General features: G+C 43.2%; 1 protein-coding gene across 5 annotated transcripts in view; it reads left to right on the plus strand.

The window, feature by feature from the left end:
- Positions 1–20,957, plus strand: part of TBXAS1 (thromboxane A synthase 1) — a 353,264-nt gene that overhangs the window by 25,535 nt on the left and 306,772 nt on the right. Inside the window, exon 2 of one of the 5 annotated variants that reach the window (XM_084809558.1) lies at positions 10,601–10,710. The exons of the other annotated variants lie outside the window; for them this stretch is intronic. Within the exon in view, the coding sequence (XP_084665684.1) occupies positions 10,682–10,710 (29 nt within the window). The 5' untranslated portion in view covers positions 10,601–10,681. The remainder of the gene's footprint in view (positions 1–10,600; positions 10,711–20,957) is intronic. 5 annotated transcript variants of the gene reach the window in all.

Here is a 20,957-nt window from a genome sequence, read left to right on the forward strand (position 1 = left end):
AGGCGCTTGTCTCTACTTTGGCAAAAGGCAATAAATGCCCACCTACCCTTTACCACCAGTTTTTCCCCTAAACTACACTGAGAGGCTATGGGGGAATGGACCATAGCTGAGTACTAGAGGGACATGCTTTGCCTGCAGAATGCCCCATCCTTACCACCTCCAGCTAAGAGGGTCAAGTAGCAGGTAATGGGAAACATCTCTACTTGAGACATCGAGGAGTTGTTGCCCGTCCCAATAGGCAATACTGGGCTGGATGGACATAGTCTGTCCTAAGGCAGTTTCCTGAGCTCATCACTAAGAAGCTATCCTCACTCCGGGTAGGTTCCCAGCTGCCCTTGTACACAAACTGTTATCACACTAATTTTGCAGGAATTGGGCTGTGAGAGACAACCATTACCAACATGATCCGAAACATCATTATTATTGTTGTTGTTGTTGTTGTTACCAGCGTAAAGCCCATGTTGTCATGGGTGCTAGTATACAGTTTATTGCTTTTTAGCCAATCGGGCTGTCCGCACACAAAACAAATAGAATTCTCACATCAACCCAAAAGGGAGACCAAAGTACAAATTATTAATAAAATAACTAACAAGAGCAAGTTAAAAACATTTTAAAATCCTAAAACAATATCTGCCAGAATATTATTACCATGTTTACGGATTTAGTTTTTTTATAACAGTCAATGACTTTCGCCTCTCCAGGGCTCGACTGACAAACTTAGCAGTCCTATATGATGTATAATGATCTGTTCCAGCTAATAATAATCGAGTTATACTTGCACCAGAAGTATCCTCAAGCACAGCTAATAGGGGCTCAAGATATTGCTTCCTCAAATCGATATACAATGGGCATTCTGCTAAAAAGTGTACCATGTCCTCTACCTTGGGGCAACCAGCTGGGCAATCTGCACTCATGCCATGATGGATCCTATAACGTGCCTTCACCTCCATCAATTGGAGTGAGTTCAGTCAACACCTAGTCATGAGCCATCTCAATTCATGTGAGGTGATGGAAATCAAATACGGGGGAGCCTTCCCCGGAGAGGTCATGATGCTTTTATAGATCTTGTTAGAGCGACTTTCAGCAGCAACAGCCATTGTTGTTTGAATATCAACATCCTGTAACCTCTTTGAAATCTCATCCCTAGCTCTATCATAGCCCCTCGCAAGCAAATATGATTGTGAAAAGCCCAACTCAGAGATAGATGTGGTTATCTTGTCTGCCCATGAGCCCCTTCCCATAGCTTCATGTGCTAATAAGACCAAGGGGGAGGCCAGCTGGAACACTATCTTTAACCAGAAGAAAGTGGCAGCTTTTTGAACAAGCATTCCCACTGAGTGACAAGCTGTTTCTAGTCGGACAATGGCCTTAGACGTGGATCTGGGAACCCCGAGTACTCTGGATAGACATTTATGCTGCACTGACTCCAATGAAGCAATGTCAGCATGGGTCCAGGCAGGTGCCCCATATAATATTTGTGGAAGTAATTTGCCCTTGTATAGCTCTATTAAAGGGGCCACCATCTTACCACCTGGTCCAGCAGCAAAACGAAGAATGGCATTACTAGTTACATTAGTTGTCAGGGCTATTGCATTCAAGTGCTCCGACCAAGATCCTGAACTTTGAAATGTCACTCCTAGGTATTTATATTTGTTGACCTGATCAAGCAGGTGGTTATCCAGCTGCCATCGGTATTTCTTCCTCCTTTTGCCAAAGACTAAGATTTTAGTTTTTTCGTAGTTGACCTGAAGGGCTTCTCTCACACAATATGAGCTTAGGGCTCTTAAAAGCCTACGCATCCCCACCTGGGTATATGACAGGAGAACAGCATCATCTGCATATAATAACACTGAAATATTCCTGTCTTTTAAAAGAGGTGGGAAGAAGTCTGGATTAGATAAGTAGGGAACCATATCATTAAGATATAGATTGAATAAAAGAGGTGCAAGCAAACATCCCTGGTGCACTCCTTTGTTAACAATAATGGGGCCTGAAAGATCACCTGAAGACTCTCTCACACGCAAGATAGAATTTTCATACAGCCCCTGTATTCTCCTGAGCAATTTATAATCCACATTTAAAAGTGTAAGCTTCTGCCAAAGGCGAGGTCTAGATATAGAATCAAAGGCTGCTCGAAGGTCTACAAATGCAGCAAAAAGTGAGTGATAAGGGGGAGATGTATATTTCCCAGCCAAATATTTTAGTAGAAAACAATGGTCTACTGTAGATCTGCCACATCGGAAGCCTGCTTGTTCTTCAACAAGGAGATTCTCCCTGAGCACCATGGGTGCTAGTAGTCCTGCTCCTTTCCTGCTTTTTTGCACCCCAGTCCCCTCACCACAGAGGGGCTGATGAATAATGCAAACGTGGCTTGTGCACAGTGAATCCCCCCTCCAAAATTGCATGTGGCGCAGCCCCGTCCCCTCCCTTGCACACCGCGATTGGCCGCCTCTGTCTTCTTCCCCCTCCATGCTGGCAGCGATAGCCTAACTGTACAGCTGCGCCCAGCGCCCACCTTTGCATCACACTGATTGGCTGAGCAGGGCTGTCCTTCATCCTGCTGGTGGAGGGGTTGTCCTGCCTGTTTGGCATAGAGGAAATTAATTGCTATTAAAACCTGAGCTTTGAACTTGTGCAGAAAATGTTGAAAGATCAAACGTCTGCACTGCTCAAGCTTCAGTGTAAAACAAAAATGAGCAAAATTGATCTGATAGGTCTCGAGTAATAAGCCTTACACTACCACATTCTTATATCAGATTATTATTATTTTGTATATTATTGTTCCAGGGCTAAGCACTGATGCTCATAACATGCCATTGGATTGAACCATTTTTCAGCTTGGTGGCTCCCCTGTAACTCAAAAGAGCACCATCACAACAGATCTTTTCCAGATGTTTGAGAGAGATGTCCTAATACAGGCTTCCCCAACCTGGTACCCTCCAGATGTGTTGGGCTACAACTTTGAATGGGCATGCTGGCTGGAGAATGATGGGAGATGTATTATAACACATCTGGAGGGCAGCAGTTTGGGGAAGGTTCAGTGTTCTTTCAAGAGTACACATTGCTTTTGCATGGTGTGAACAAAACTAGTGATAATTAACATATTCAGAATGGATTGATTTCCTTTCCTAAAACCATGACTTGGTTCCCATGATGCGATAAGCCACAGTAGGTTATCACTCTTGTTTGTTTCAGAGTGGCTTCTCATGATGTTCGAACCTGGTGTGGTTTCTTCCATGTGGTCTGTTAACCGTGCACAAGCCACCCTAAACACCCATGGTTTCTTGTTGGATTATTCGGGGTGGCTTGTTGTGACATGTGAACCCAGCATGATGGCTTGTGAGTGGCTTTTCCCAAGCTGCAACAAAGCCACCTGGCAAGAGCGGTGAAAAATATGGCCACTCCTCCCCATGTCACTATGCTGCCTCCCTCCTCCCTTGTCAGTGCCATCCACCCCTCCATTGTTACAGAAATGACACTTGGGAATGTCTGTAACTCGTTCACAACCTCTTAAAAAAGTTAATTCTCAGTGCTTTGGAAGTATGGAAATGGATTTGGTTTTTTTAAACTTGTCTGTCATGCGGAAGTGCACATATTTGTCTGTCCGCTATTTACTTTCTTTTGTCTTATCAGCAGTACCGATCAGTATCTCCTCTGTACCTGTTGAAATCCCACTTGTCAATTTTATCCTTTCACTGTATTAAGTCTTGAACTGACACCTGTCAGTTTCCTCCCCCACTTCAGGGCTTCCCTTGACTCTTAACTCTGAAAGTGGCGGCTGAATGAGACAGAGCTAGCTGTTGGGGTGAGTGGGTGTAATTACTGTGGGAACATGGGTGTAATTACTGTGGGAGTATGGGTATACTTACTGTACAAATAGCTTCAGGGGGCTTTTTTGTCCGCAAGTGTGCACTTGCGAACAACAAGAAGAAAAATGAACCCATTTGTACAGAAAAGGGATCGCGATCGGGGCGGGAAGCTGGAAAAGTTTCCTTTTGTAGGGACGAAGATGGTTGTGTTGCAAAGGACACTAGGATATGTGGAGGGAGGAGGCTGGAGGACTAAGGGGAAAGCAAGCCATGGCAAGCTGCAGAGTCCCCAATTGTCTGTTGGGAGTAACACGGGTTAGCGAGCGAAATCACCTTACTCATCATGGCTTATTTTCAGGGTGGCTTACCATAACGTGCAAACTTGCCAAATATATAACCGTCTCCTCATGGGGAAAGGAAAGGTGACTTCTTATGGGCAAAAGGGTCTGTCTACATACTGTAAACCAGCAGTTTTGGTCAGGATCTGTTGGTGCCCAGACTCCAGACCTGACAAGACTTCCTCGAAATAGAATCCTGCAGTTGTTGTCCATGCCCCCCATGCATAGACAGATATCCTAGGGAGCCAACACCCCTTGAATGACAGACTCAGGTGCCTCTGAAGGCAGGAGCATCCTTTGAAAGGCCTTTGAAGAGGATCTTCAAAGGACTGGTGAGGTAGAGAATGATCCTTTAGATACCTGGGTTATATATGTCTGGATGCACCCTCTGTTTGTTAGATTGTAAACCCTGATCAAAACAAGTCTCAGAACTAGTTCAGGGCTTCTCAGACTTCGTGGTTTTTAGATTCCAACCGGCAGTGTTTGGTGCAGGAATAAGAAGGTATTTTAAACCAGAAATACCTGGTTCATTATCTCAGCTCATTAGCTCATAACAAAGTCATAGATCTGAACCTGTTAACAGAACTACTGCTATTTAAAGAAATTGAGTCCTCCTTTTTAATGCTTGCTAATAGGTTGTTTCTTTTATAAAAGATCCCTCCTACCCCTCCCCCAAATTCCACTGGTATATCTTTTCACATGTTCTTTGCAAACCCCTCTTCTGTTCCTTCCCCTCTGCATCTTACTCCAGCTTGCTTGTTCCTTAGCTGCTGCTGCATCTCTGAGCAGAGAGCCCTGTGCCATGGCAACATTTTAATATTTTGAGCGGAGATTTTTTTTTTAAAAAAATCTTATTCCATCTATAAACAAAATAAATCAACAGATGGGGCCCTCGAGACCCATTTCTCTGTAGCCATTTTCCTCCAGCTGTTCTCTGTTCCGTGCAGTTTGTACCGCAAACGTATAAAATAAGTCAGCCTACCTGCTTGGGTGTGTTGAGCATAGGTTTCCTCAAGACAGCAGCGCTGTCATAAACATTGTGGGGTTTTACAATGTGGGTAATAATAAGATTACTAATAGCGCTGAGATGTTTGCTTATTTAATAGCCTATCATTTAGCAAGGAGAGAATGTCTTGCTGTCACAGCCACTGACGTTTTGCTGGGAATAGCATTGGTTATTTAAACCTTTTTTTTGTGGGAGGGAAAGTGGTAGAGGGAAAATAGGAGCAGGTGTTTTAGGGAAATATTTTATGTTGTAAAGGCTTGGAGGGAAAGCAGACTGAACTGTCATGTATTGCAATTCCTCTTGTCCATGCAGACATGTTAATCTAGACTTGTATTTCTTTGTTTTTTTAAAAAAAGATTACTCATAGACTGCCTTATTTCATTGGGTTTGGGTAGATGATGTCAGTTTTCTATAAAAGAGTATATGCAGGACCCTCAAGGACTTACAACATAAGTAGTAGCAATATTGTGAAAGGAATAAAAGAAGGGAATAAAGGACAGACGAAATATACTGTCTTTTTGTTGTTAAAGACAGGTCAGTTAGTTCTTCATATAATTGTGAAGATGCTTGAGCCATGGCAACAGAATGGGAGGAAGGGAGGAACTAAGCCCAGCAATTCCACCAGGAGGTGTAATGATAGCATTTTTTTTGTTTTTTCTTTCCCTTTGCTGAATTTCCCACTGGGCAGTTGGTTATGGTGGGGAAGGGGATAATTTAAGCTTCAGTTAAGCCAGTATCTGAGAGACTGCATTCTCCCATACAAGCCTGCTCAGGTTTTTAAAGATCCTTAGGAGAGGCCCATCTTTCTCGCCAACATCTGAAGCGTGTTTCGCAGGAACTCAAGATGGCTTCTCCCTGGAATGCCTGGCTAAAATGGCCTCTTCCAACCAGCAGTCCTAGTACTGCAGAGAGCAAGGAGCTAGCCCCACTCTGCTTGATAACCAGCACTGAGGGCCAAACTAAATGTTCCCTTAAGCACTCATAGTGGAGCTATGCATGCTACTTTTATTTATTCTCCTGCAAGCACGTGCAGCCCCAATTTGGAATCAGTGGAGGTTTCTTTTTCTTTTGTTAGCCCCACCACAGGAGGGTGGAATTCCAGGACAGAAATAGGTGGTGGTGAGTGGGGAGAAGTTTAAACCCTCCTCTGCTCAAGTGCCATGGCCCTGATCTGAATTGCGGGTGCGCATGCTTGCTGGAGAGTAAATAAAAGTAGCATGCATAGCTCTACTATGAGTGCTTAAAGGAACTTTTACTTTTGCCCAGTTCTCCAGGGTTCCTTGGAGAACATGGTGTGGAGAAAGCAGCTTGTGTTTGTAGGTTGGAATCTGGTTTCGTTTGGGGGCAGCGTAGCAATAGGAAAAACTAGTGTGGGCCAGAATAAAGCAAAATAAGATAAAATCGTTCTTATTTTATAGAAGAGCTCTGTGTATTTTGGGTGTTTGAGGCCTTTCCATATCTGGCCTAAGGCATGCCAGGTATTTTAAAACCTGACAGTCAGGGAGATTTGTCATTGAGGCTTTACTAGTGTCAGATTATATATATACAGGATGAAATAAGACAAATTCCACCTAGGTTTAACTCCCTACACATCATGACTTCCCAGGTGTTACTTTAGTTATGAGACAATGACTGCTTTATGGCTCAAGAATTTTGGATTCTCTACTGACCCGAAATTTTGATGTCAAACGTATTTTTTCTGCTTAACAATGTTGATCATAATATGTTAGTATATGAGCTAAATTAACAGAATTCCTTTATAAAAGGGGGAAGTATACAATTTCTTGAAAACTATTTGCAACAGTTATGTAAAAAGCAGGGTCTGTTGTATCTTGTAACTGATGTCACCAAAATTCACCCATGTATGATGGCTGGATATGGCTTGCATCCCGTTTCTGAAGGTTTGTAAAAGAAACAATCTAGACTTTATTAATGTGGCTCACTTTTGACTCAGTATATGAATGATTGGAATAAATTTAGTTTTGCTATCTGGTAAAAACATTGCTGGGGTGAGTTTGTGAGGAAGGTTGTTGCATTTTGTGTTAGCTGAGTACAGTTGCCCTCTCTTTTCATTTTAGACGAGTCATCCTGGTAGTTAAATAATGCAGGTAGCGCCACAAGGTACATGGCATTGTACAAAGTTAACACGAGGAAAAAAGGCAGACCCCTGCCTTGAGGAGCTTACAATCTAAAATTTGACAATGGGACAACCAAAAGTGGGAAGCGAAGGAAGGGGAAGGTGATGTGAGCTTAATGAAGGATGAATGTGTGCAGATGCAGTGACACATGCTTAGGCGTCCTTTATAAAGATATGAAGCTGCCTGGTCCTATGCCGGTCAATTTCAGCAGCTGATCTATGTTGTATCAGGTTTTTTTCCAGCGCTGCTCCTTTTGAGACGCCAGGAATTGAACCTGGAACTTTGTGTGGTCAAGGGGGAGGTACCACAGTTCAGAGGGAGAGCACCTGCTTTGATTGTGGAAGATCCCAGCTTCAGTCTCTGGCATCTCAAGTTAAAAGAGATGCCACCAGCCAAACTAGACAGTAATGGGCTAAATGGTCCAATGGTCTGAATCCATATAAGAGAGCTTCATACGTACTCTCAGCTATGGGCCCTGGTGACTGGAGTTTAGGGCTAAGGGTTTAAGCTATCCTGTAATAAACATGGTTGCAACCCCTGCAATTGCAACATCGGTTATTCAGCAAAAACTCTTGTTTTGGGTCTATTGGATGCCGCAACGTCCCTTTAATAAGGGTTTGTCTAACTCAGCAGATTGTTGGAGGTTCAATACAGTTAATGCTTCTCTTAACCATATGGTTTGGAAATGCCTTTTGGGAGGAAGTTTTTATATGGATAAACTTTGCACTGGAACAGTCTTTCATATTTGCTGATGTACAGGTTCTCTTAAATTATTTACCTGCTTCCTGGAAGTTAACACATGGTCAGTGTAAATGGATTCTTTGTGCCCTTTTGACAGGCAAAAGATTCATACTACAACATTGGAAGGATACATTCTGAACCTCCTATAATATAATGGATTGAGGGCCTAACAACGCTATCAAAATTTGAACGGGTGGTACTCATGAATGGACCCATGTATGGGTACTTGGTCTGTTTTTCCTGAAGTGTATATATAATTAACTCTCTCTATAATGTTGTTGCCAATTGAAATTGATAAATTTAATGTATGTGGTTTCTCTCTCTCTCTCTCTCTCTCTATATATATATATATATATAGTATATCTCCTTATTTTTTCTCCCTTATTTTAACGGTCTGTTTTGTTGAAATTTACAATAAAAACATCAAAATCTTGGTTGCAACCCCATGACTGAGTGTCACCTGGACAGCTAAGTTTGCTCTTATGGATCTTCACCCCAGCCGCAATGTGGGATCTAGTGCCCAACATTTGCTAGATCTGTCTAGCTTGTCTCCTGTTTCGTTACCATGTTGCATCATCACAGGAATTACTACTGTAAACATTGATAGGTCTTTGCAGAGTTGTATTGAGCTGTCTTGTCCCACTGGATATTTCCATGCTCTCTATGATGCTGTTGCTGCTTTTTAAAGCTGTACTTCTGATACCTAGTTATTTAACCTTGGAGAAGCAGTTAGACTTGCCAAAGTTGTTGTATGGAGCAGAAAATGGTGTGTTGTGTGGCATAGTGGTGGTACAGCAAACTCCAGTTGTGATTTGGAGGAGTAGAGAAAGGGCTGTGAAACTTTGGGGAGATGGGTATTGGCACAATAATTTGGCGAATATGGACGAACAGAATCTGTTGCTATAACCTAGGAGACCAGGAAAGGTAATAGAGAAAAGATTACAGGCTATGGAAAGTAACGGGACACTATTTGTACTGGTGTGTAAAATTCCAGAGCAAATGGAAATGAATTTGTAGGGCAAGGAGAGAGCAGTATTTATTTATTACTTTTATATCCCATCTTTTTTCCTCCTTAAGGAACCCAAGGAGTTGGGAGACCATGTGTTGTAAGTGGATGTAGATGGGGGGTGGTAAGAAAGATGGCTGGAGAGTTCTTGGGGAATGGAAGCAAATATTGGCAGCATTCTTTGATCATTTCCTAACCCTTGGGTCTTGAAGTTGATCACCATGGGGAATGGGATAACTTGCAATGAAAGTCACTGTGATAGGTGGAAATACCTGTAATGAACCTATTAGGATACAGATTGTGTAACTTTCTGTTCCTATCATATTGGAAGGGGGAATAGATGTAGATCAGGGTTGGCAAGGTGGCGCCTGGGGGCACCCTGGCCCTTGCCAAGACCCCCAACAGCACCCACTGAGACCTCTTTGCACTCGCTTCCCTTGTGCACCAGATCTACCAGCTTCCTTCTTACTCTTTAGGGCTTCGGTGGTGGTGCAGAGATGAGGTAGGCTGTGTGTGTGTGTGGGAATCACAATTAGGGGTTGGGGGAAGGTGTGCATCCCCCCCCCCCGAAAATAGAGATTCCAGGTGGGGGAAGGTGAAAATGGAATGATTCCAGGTGGCAGGGGGCAGCATGGGGGGGAATAGAGATTCCAGGCCAGTGGGGGCAAGAATTCCCCTCTCCAAGTACAAATATGCCCATGGACTGAAAAATATTACAAATGTGCCCTTGGCACTGAAAATGTTGCTTACCCCTGATGTAGATTGTATACATTGGTAAATTATGATGGAATCCATCTGGAAGGGAAATAACTATATCTAAATGAAAGATTGCGCTAATTTAAGATTGGCCAATTTGTGAAGAGCAGGCTGAGCCATTCATGGCATTTTCTCTGGGAATTGCCTAAAACTGACAAAGCTTCTAATAAAGATATTGGGCAGAAATGTTTTCTTTCTCTCTCTCTTTCTCTCTCTGTGCCTGTGCACGTGTGTGTGCGTGCGTGTGTGTGCGTGTGTGTGTGTATTTCAAACCTCCCACATATTTTAAAAATGCTATTCTGAAGACAATTGGGAACAAAAATAAAATTATAACACTTCCTTCCTTGGCACTGAAGAGCTGCTTTTTATGAAATGTCTAAACAGTGAAGACTGTATCTAGTTGCAAAAGCGATCCAAGGGCAACAAGGAACGGAAGGTCAAACAATAATAAAACGAAGGAGGGGAAATTATAGCCTTTCTTCTGTTTTTGTGATGTGCTCCTTGGCAGCTGTGAAGGTTCTGTGCTTAAAGAATTTGTCACACAACTACTTGTGATTTGTACTTTAAGGAAAGCAAGGGACCATGAGGCTCATTGGTAGCCGCTGACAGAGGCATCTTGCTGAGGTCTCCCCCCCGCTTCCAAACAAGGGTCTTTAAGATGCAGTCAAATATTGATAAGTATTTATAGACATCTTGATCACTCCAAAGTGTTACCTACATGTGTGGCTGAGTGGGCAGCACAAGGTTCTCCCTCTACTTTGATTTATTTATTTGTTTATGGATTACATCCCGCCTTTTCCTCCAAGGAGTCCAAGGTGGCAGGCTGGAAGACTGAACAGGAGCACTCCACACTGCCTTATTTTGCTGCACGTCATACTTGCAGACCTATGATGTCAACATATGTGGAATCTCAACTGTATGTACTGTAAATATAAACATATTTATTTATTAGTTATATTTCTATACCACCTTTTCCTCCAAGGAGCCCAAGGCAGTGGACGTAATCCTCTTCCTCTCCATTTTATTCTCTAAACAACCCTGTGAGATAGTTTAGGCTGAGAGTCAGTGACTGGCCCAAAGTCACCCAGTGAGCTTCATGGCCAAGTGAGGACTAGTACTTGAGTCTCCCGAGTCCCAGTCCAACACTCTAACCACTATACCACATTGGCTCTCCAGTATGGTGGAGCCCTCTCCTGGACTGGTATGGCTAGCAAGCAGAGTGGTGTGGCATGTTCTTTTCTACCCCTTAATAGAATGTATCTATGCTTGGAGAATGTAAGCTGTATCCTTATTTTATATAACCTGATGCTAGGGTGGATGTGTCCCGTACTTTACAGAGGGAAGTCTTCTATTTGAAGGGCTTTCAGAGGACGCTTCTCTATCTGAAGGTGTCTTCTATTTGACAGGATGTTGAGTCCCAGTCTGGTTTAAAGAACTGTCAGAAGTATGACCAGTGGTTGCTCATAAACTGTTAGCACCTAGATGGCAGGCTAAGCAGGCACATAGGTTGTCTGGTCACTATGGTGAAATGTGGGCCATCAATCAGGGATGGCCCATGAACCACATGCAGCCCCCACTGCCCCTCAGTCTGGACACTGATGCCTGCCACCACCAAAATTTGCAGCAGTAAGCCCCCTCCCCTGCAGTAAACACACATTTAACTTGAGAGCAAGCCAAATTTGGCCTTTATGTTGCTCCCTTGTGGTGTGCCAGCAAAATTTTGTGGCAAACCACTGATTTTTCCCCACTGCTGCCACTGAAATTGGTGGTGACGGGTGTGGCCCGCAGGGAGGTCCCAGGCTGCCAGACCCACCAACGTTGCAGCAAAGTTGCAAATCTAAATGATAGTAATTCTAAATGTGCATCTATACATAAATAATCACCCTATACAGATTTTATGCAAATCCAGATCCTCTTTTTTGACTGTGTTTCCTCTTTTTGGGGTGATGTGCAAGCGCAGACCTATGCCCAACTCAAGCTGTGCTCATTGCTAGAAACAACAAGTAAGCCACCTTTGAATGGCAGCTTTCAGCTGGATGATGCTATATTGTTGATTGGCAAATGCCACTAATAATGACCTGGCTGTCATTCCCAGCAGAATTTCCAACAAGAAAAACTGGTGTAAATTCGGCAGCATTTTCTTTCCAAGCAAACAAAAATGACTGCTCCCTCTGCTCCAAAACCCACTCATTTCCCTTAATGTGCCACTCATTCCTTTCTACCCAAAATTGCATACACACAGTTAAATTACAGGCCTGCCTATAAATGGGCCTTGCCACTTTATGCTTGTGCAAATCCTAAAAGTGCTAGCATGAGCGTTGTTGTGATTGTCTGTGCCAGTCCAGGCACCTGAGCCAATCCTCTGTTGTTAACTGGCTTGACGTTTTGCATAGTGCTGTTTGCAAACAAAAGTTGTTTTCCTAGAAATTCTGGTTAACCGCATATAACTTCGGCATTGCGCTATGGCTGAGGCTGGGTGTCACAAGTCACGCAACCAGATAAAATGGTGGGATACATTCACTCAGCTGGTTTTGTTGTTTTCTTTGTTTTTTGGCCTTTCTTCCAGCCATCGCTTGATGACATCCACATGGAACTGAACTATGGAAGAGTCCAATATATGCTTTCAAACTGTGGGCTAATCTTTTTAGCGCTGGCTGAACTCCTGTTGCCGCGTGAGCTGGATTGATCTGCATTTCTTTTTTTGTCCGGAGAGAACTGTGTTTGAATATATTGGTGCATAAGGATCCCTATTTGAAAGTAGTGCCCTCGGATTGTTTTCTACGGAGCAGTGACTTTGTCAAGAGAATCGGATGAATTCAAAACATCCTGTTTTCCTACAAATGTGCTCAGTGATAATGAGGAAAGAACATTCCATACCAATTATGGTGTTTCAGTCGAATTGTTTTCAAAGAGCATATTTTTCGCAGTCTTGTGTGTTATCTTCAGTTTCCTGTAAATGCAGACATATGCATGTGTATGCATGTTTGTCCAGAAGAAAGCCGCACTAAATCCAGTGGCACTTGCTCTCCATTAAATGTTCACAGCATTGTAGGTGTAAGGAAATATCTCCTGCACAACTTTTCCTTCCAATAAATGGGAGCTGAACAGACCACAGGCTGGTTATGTGTTCCCATTCACGACAAAGAATATTAAAAACAAAAATGACACGCAGTGGCTTCTTCCAGTGTTGAGGTATTGCTGCAGAGGAGAGGATAGGCTTGCTAACTGTTTTGTGGTGAGGCTGTTGTGCCTTTAACAGCCTTGTGAGAAGCAGAAATTCCACAGGGGATGCTTTTCCCACTCTGAAAATGCAGATACTAGCCAACACTAAGGGGGGCTACGTGGTTTCGCTTTTATTTTATTTATTTAAAACCTTTATATACTGTGCTTCTATCAATTACATTTTTATTCCTTCAGTCATTTACTCTTGTTTATGTCTAGATTTACAGCCCATTTTCTGGCTATTTCCCCAATGCAGCTTTCATCATTTACAAAAATTGGCTAGATTGGTATTTTTGCAGCAGGAGTTGTGCGGTATGGGGGTTTAGAACTTCCAACAAACGTAAAAAATAGTTTAAAAACTTTGTTTTAAGTTTCAAAAGTAATGGCAAGGGAATACTATTATTGGGGCCTACTAAATGGTCATAAAGATGTGAGCAGCCTTTGATGTTCAAACTTTCAAATGCATCTTGAGATCTTTTTGCACCAAGCTGAGGGGAAAAAGAAAGGAAGCTGCAGCAACTGAGATGAGATATGCTCCCTTACCTCCAGAAACAGCACAAACATTTTCACCTCATTCTCCCCCCACTCTTTTGTTTCCTGAAGTCACCCAGACTTAATATTAGATTGTGAACCCTTTGAGGACAGGGAGGAATATTGTAGAACTTGTTTTAACCTCCCGCTCCCCCCCAGCTCCCAAACCAATGGGTTAGGTCAGAGGACAAATACTGTATATTATCTTCATCAGGCAGGTAGGTCTTGTGCTAGGTTGAGCAACAATTGAAGTGGTTTAAACAATTCTGGAACAGTCAACGAATCATAAGAATTGGTAAAGTATTTTGGTTGGTATAAGGAAGAGGAAATGTTGGTATAAGTTGACTGTGTAGCATGTTGTTTATTTATTTATTTATTTACTTGACACCCCCTCCTTTCTACCCAAAAATGGCACTCAAGGCGGCGCTCTGTTGAAGATCCCTTTTTCCTTTGGAAAATTTAACGTTTAAGATAAATGACACTATGCACAATAAACACAAATAATATCTTCTGGTTAGCTATTCTGAATACAGTCTTGTAGAAAAGTGGGACAACTGTCTATTAAGGGAGCAATCCTATGGCCCCTGGACAGTCTGGGGAGCCATAGGATAGTTTGGATTCCTGGATCTGAGGCTGGAGTCCACGCTCCTACTTCAGAGCCAGAAATCTGAGCTCCCTGCCCCTCCCCCTTGCCCTTGTCGCCAGGTCAGAGAGTACTGCACTGGCTGCCTCCCTGAGGTCACAAAGGCAATTTTGGAGAGGAGGGAAAGGGGGTGTGCGGCTGACTGGGGAGACCAGCTTATGTTGTATCCTCAGGCCTCCCCAGCCTGCTTCCCTCCCACTCTACAGAGCCCCAGTTAGATGGGCAAAAAAGCCCATCTAGCCAAAATGCAGAGCAGGAGGGGTGTGGAGGCTGAGATGGCCTCCGCCGCGCCTCCCCCTCTGCATTGGATGGCTGTAAGCCCTCGAGATCAGACGCCTACAGCCATCCCGATAGGATTGCACCCTAAATTAATAAACTATTGTGGCCAGCTAGGTGCTTGATGACTGCCCTTTTTTTGTGGTTCTTGTTGGGAAGCAAAACCAGGAAGCTTATCCTGCTGAAGGTGGGACACCATACCTGATTGGTGAGCTGCATTCAGCTTGACAGTTCACAAGCTATGCAGGGCTGTCTTAAGTCATCTTTCTGCCTTTCCTCCCCATCAGTAAAATGTGAATACCTTCTAGAAAAGCGTCTTGTGAGGATGAAGATAAAAGCTCAGAGAAGCCATAGCTTAGTGATAGAGCACATGCTTTCTAAGCGGAAGGTCCCTCGGCAACTCCAGTTAAAGGGTACCTTTCCCTGTTGGCAGGGGCATTGCTAGGCACTTCAGAGATTTGGGGCCTAGACCCATAGGACTCAAATCCACACAATATTTGCATATGCTAATGTATATCTATATATGTACATTTAAAAATAATTATTAGGATTTATTTAAATTTCACGGAAGGCAAAGCCAATGAACTTCTCATCCAAATCACTTCAAATAAAATTGATTAATTTGTACACTGCTGCAGATCATTCCAAATCAGTAGTCCTGCTTGAATTACAATTAATTTTCAATCTCTCGCTGTCCCTTCTCCACTTCTCTTTCCCTCTTCCACTTCTCCCTCTTTCATTCTTTTAGGAAAAGTGCTCCACACTACATGCAAGTAAGCTTGAACTGCTTAATTGCTATGCAGGGGTGATGGGGGTGGTAGTGTTCCAGCATGTAGGGAAGGTAGGGTTAACCCTTCCTTCCCGAGCTACAATCCCCCTAAAAATTGCTCCCTGCATGGCAGTTAAGATGAGGAAAAAATCCTCCATTGGCATCAATGGGCACTCAGAGCTTTTGGGAATACATCCGGGGCCCAGGGAAATAGACTTGGGGCCAGGCGCCGGCAATGCCCCAGCCTGCCAGCGATGAAAAGCAAACCCCTCTGTCTGATATCCTGGAGAGCAGCTGCTAATAAAAGTACATCAGCCCTCTCCAATCTGATGCCCTCCAGATGCTTTGAACTAAAACTGTCACCATCCCTGACCATTGACCATGTTGGGTGAGGCTGATGGAAGTTGTAGTCCAAAACATCTGGAGGGCACAAGGATGGGGAAGGCTGGAGTAGACAATACATGGAGTGATGGACAAATAAACTGACATGGAATAAGACAGTTTCCTCTATTCTTAACCCATTTAAAGACATCTTACCTGATTAATCATTTGAGTTGTTATAGCTTAATTCAGGGGTCTCTGACCTTTGGGGGCTGGTGGGCACATTTGGAATTTTGAGAGAATGTCATGAGTACTCTCTCAAAATGATTGTCATCAGGCGAGGGCTCGCCCATTCACAAAAATGGCTACCGTGGTGGGCGTCACCGGTCACAAAATGCCCATTTTCCCAGAAGCCAAACTGGTAAGGCTAAAAGAAAAGTAACTTGCCCAAGAACCTAAGTACAAGGCAGAGGGTGGGGTGTGATTCCTAAAACACAGATCCATTCTTTTGATTCCGCAATTTTCTGCTTCATTACCTATTTCACAGAAGGCAAAATAGTGATGCTCAGAGGAACACAGATGCTCGCACATGCGTACACATAGCACTACACAGGCAAAACAGCTCCTCTCTCTCCTCACTATCCCCTTAGACTGTTCCCTACCATTCCCCAGCTTATTTTTGGAAACAATGATGATGCTAGAGGCTGGTACTTCACTTTGCAGCATGCTAGCCTCCCAGTTAAAAACAAATTAAAAATAAATCAAAAATAAATCAGGAGGGCAGGGAGACAGGTGGATACCAATGCAGGTGTCTGCAGGCACATTGTTGCCCACGTCTGCCACATTGGGGACCTCATGATTAATGGAATAAATCTGCATTAAAAGCTGTGTGAAAAAGAAGAGTTTTGAAGGGAACAGCATGCTCTGTTGGTTTTAAGATGATCTACATCCACATCTTGGAAGAGGTATTTTTTCCAGTGTGATGGAGGAGTCCTGCCCCTTCTAAGATGGCATCAGCTGCCCTCAGCTTTTGTGAAGTGTTTATTTTTTAAAACACTGCTACCCACTTAATTGAGGCATTTCATTTTTTAATTGAACAAAAGGTTTTTAATTGGTTCATATACACAACAAAGGGTTGCCACCCTGGCAATAATGCAGTTGTAAGGTTGGCAGTGATTGCTAAACATTGTTGCATGATTCCAAACATGGAATGGGATCTTAGCAGGGCTTATGTAGGTAAAGTGGGGTAGTGGAAAAGAAGAAGAGGAGGAGGCATCATTTTTGACATCTTTCATGTTTTCATCCTTCAGAGCACTATAAATGCAAAATGTTCTTGAAGAGAAACCTTTCGAAATCAAAGAAAGGGCAGGTTCTTTTTAAGGCGCCTGTTGTAGATAAAAATGTTATATAAACGCTCTTAAATAGCTAACGCTAATCTGTCCTGTCACATTGTATAGCTTTTGCTTAGAATGGAAATCTTTGACTCTTGTAATGTAGAGTTGAGGAAAAAGCTGTGGACTCATAAAGTGTGCTTTGTATGTACCGCTTTTATAGGTAGGCCATGCATCAACTCCATTGTCTACTTAAGGCATAGAGGAAAGTAGAGACGTTGCTGTAATTGGCCAGGTTTTATTTCCAACATGGATACTCTCCATCATTTTTGTGCAGGCAAGTATCCTGAACCATATGTCTGATCCAGGTTAATTGCCATTGTGCAGGGAAAGTTGGGAACTGGAGGCAAAAACTCTTGTGCGTGCTACATTCTATGTCACATGTAGCATGCAGCTATGTACAGGGGATTATTTGTTTGCAGGGTGTACTGGGGGTGAGGGGATTTCTGTCCCACTTGCAGCGGGGAGGGGAAGAATAAGCCTCCCTGTGTACTCTGATCCGGATAAGAAATCAACCTCCCTGTGCCTCTAATTAATTACAGAAAAAACAAGATGGGGCTGAATGCTCTGCATTAAGCATAATGTGTAGTTTGGTTGGAGAGAGAAAAAAATTGATGCAGTTGGATGTGCGACCTCTTGCGGAGATTTATGTACAGAGGCTCTAAAGGAGGAGAAGTGAAATCAACAATCTCTACGCCCCCCACCCCTGAGAATTCTCCAGTTTCGATTTTAATCTGTGATGGAAAAAATTGGGATATTGTATAGCCCACCATTTCTTTTTAGGTGACCTTTCTGAGGCCCTGTAGTTTGTATCCAAGCCTGAGGTTGGAGAATTTCACCGGCATCTCTGATTTCAAAGGATTTGGGCTGATCCATACATCATGATAAGCCACGCTGAAAACAAGCCATGGTGGGTTGGTTAATCTCCTGCTAAGTCACGCTGCTCCTGACAGATGATTAGGTGCCTGCTGGCTTGCCATGGTTTGTTTCCCTCTTCATCCTCCCGCCCACTCCCAGCACATTTCCCAGGGGCCTTTGCAGCACAACTCATCTATTGTCCTGCTGTGATGAGTTTCCCCCTCTCCCCTTGTGAAGCACCTCTGTTGACATACATATACCATAACTTCAGAGTGGAGGGGGGTGGGGCTTGCCTTACTTTTTAGGATAAGATCGATGAGGGTTTTATTTATTTTCTTTCTTTAACACTTACAAAAACAAACCCTCCTCAGCTCGTCCTCACTGCCCATTCCTCTTCCTACCACAGTTATGCCTGTAAGCAAGATTGCATTTCAGCATGAAACCTGGAGTAGGGAAAGCCCCCTCCCAAATCAAATGAAACAAACAAGGATGACAACCCACCGTGGGTTGTCGTGTCATGTGAACCAGGTCTGTGCCTATGAGAGCTCACGTGATGATGAACATAACCCCACCAAATAAAAATAGAATAAATATTTCACAAAAATAAAACCCCACTTTTATTTTTTTGAAGTTTTAGCTTAATAATTGCCTTTCCTTTACAAAATGTGTTTTAATGTTATTAGTGGGTGTGCAGTTCCTTGCTGTGTGCATTCATAGAATCATAGAATAGTAGGGTTGGAAGGGGCTTACAAGGCCATCAAGTCCAACCCCTTGCTCAGTGCAGGAATCCAAGTCAGAGCATCCCTGACAGATGGCTGTCCAGCCTCATCTTGAATGCCTCCAGTGTGGGAGAGCCCACTACCTCCCTAGGTAATTGGTTCCATTGTCGTATTGCTCTAACAGTCAGGAAGTTTTTCCTGATGTTCAGCCGGAATCTGGATTCCTGTAACTTGAGCCCATTATTCCCTGTCCTGCACTCGGGAGTGATCGAGAAGAGTTCCTGGCCTTCCTCTCTGTGACATTCTTTCAAGGACTTGAAGAGCGCTGTCATATCTCCCCTCAGTCTTCTCTTCTCAAGGCTAAACATGCCCAGTTCTTTCAGTCTCTCTTCATAGGGCTTTGTTTCCAGTCCCCTGAACATCTCTGTTGCCCTCCTCTGAACCCTCTCCAGTTTGTCTGCTTCCTTCTTAAAGTGTGGTGCCCAGAACTGGACACAGTACTCCAGATGAGGCCTAACCAGTGCTGAGTAGAGGGGAACTAGTACTTCCCGTGATTTGGAAGCTATGCTTCTATGAATGCAGCCCAAAATAGCATTTGACTTTTTTGCAGCCACATCACATTGTTGGCTCACCTTCAGCTTGTGATCTACAACAATTCCAAGATCCTTCTTGCTTGTAGTATTGTTGAGCCAAGTATCCCCCATCTTGTAACTGTGCATTTGGTTTCTTTTTCCTAGGTGCAGAACTTGGCATTTATCCCTATTAAATGTCATTCTGTTGTTTTCTGCCCAGCGCTCCAGTCTATCCAGATCACTTTGAATTTTGTTTCTGTCTTCCAAAGTATTAGCTATCCCACCCAATTTTGTGTCATCTGTAAATTTGATCAGCATTCCCTGCACCTCCTCCTCCAAGTCATTAATAAAAATGTTGAAGAGCACTGGGCCCAGGACTGAGCCCTGCGCTCCCCACTCGTTACCTCTCCCCAGTTTGAGAAGGTCCCATTGATAAGCACTCTTTGAGTCCGATTCTGTAGCCAACTGTGGATCCACCGGATCGTTGTTTCATCTAGCCCACTTCGAGCTAGTTTGCTCATCAGGATATCATTCTGCATCATACACAAATTGATTCTGGCAAAATAATATTGAAAAGTTCTACTGACTTTAAGCCATTTCACATAGGGATGGGGGAGAAATTCGCTCAGTTTGCATTTTAATACGAACTTATCTAATTTCGCACTTTCAAACCACTGTGCAAACCAAAACTCGGTTATCCTTTGAAATCCACACTTCTCCATATTATGCAATGGAACACACCAGTCAAAAAATGCATACAAAAATGCGTACATCTAGGGAAATAACACAAAAATGCATTATATTAGGATGCAAATATTATTTGCTTGCACAAAATCTGCATATTAGGTCAAAATGCATACAAAAATGCACGTATTAGGAGAAAAACATTTACGAATGTTCATGCAAACTTACATAAATTCTCAAAAGTTTGGAATTAACTGAATTTAAGATTAAATTATTTAAATTTAAAATATTTATTGGCTGCCTTTCAGGGCAAAAGCCCTCCCAAGGCAGCTTACAGAAGAAACCATAGAGAGAATGAGAAATTGACAGATTCATCCATTCCTAGTTTCACATGTTGCACAGCAACAATCCCCCGTAGACCACTCAACGAACACTCAACACAGCCAGTTTTGGCTGTTAGATGAGTGTGCCCTGCTCCTGGCACTCCAGGTGGAGTCAACGGTGAGTGCCTGTTATCAGCTTCAGCTGATATGCCAGCTGTTCCCATTCCCGGAACATGTGGACCTGGTAACAGTGGTACACATGCTGGTAACCTCTAGGCTTGTTTTCTGTAATGCGCTGTACTTGGGGCTGCCTGTATATTTAATTCGGAAACTTCAGCTGGTACAAAATATGGCAGCCTGGTTGGTCTTGGGGACATCCTGTGGAGAACATATTACACCAGTTTTAAAATCTTTACACTGGTTGCCAATTTGTTTCTGAGCAAAATATAAAGTGCTGGTTCTTACCTTTAAGGCCTTACATGGTCTAGATCCAAGGTACCTTAGGAACGCCTTCTCCCCTACGGCCCAGTCTGCCACCTAAGATCCTCTGCGGGCTTTTTGCTGTGGCTGCCTAATGTGAGATTGGCAGCCACACACAAGAGGACCTTTTCTTTTGCCTCCCCTCAGTTGTGGAATGACCTGTCAGCTGAAATGCGCCTGCTGACCGCTTTGAAGGTTTTAAAGCAGGCATTAAAGATGCTATTATTCTGGCAGGCCTTCCCTTTTTAGAACTCTTATTCCTTTTACTGACTTTTGTATACTGTTTTTAAGCTGTGTTGTTTTAAACTGTGTTGTTTTATTGTTGGATTTTTTAAAAAAAATGTTTTTAGTTCAAAGTTGTTTTAGTTATTGGT

This window comes from Heloderma suspectum, chromosome 7 (genome assembly GCF_057233095.1).
Source record: "Heloderma suspectum isolate Gila_16-S chromosome 7, 16-S_ref, whole genome shotgun sequence".
Lineage (NCBI taxonomy): Eukaryota > Metazoa > Chordata > Lepidosauria > Squamata > Helodermatidae > Heloderma > Heloderma suspectum.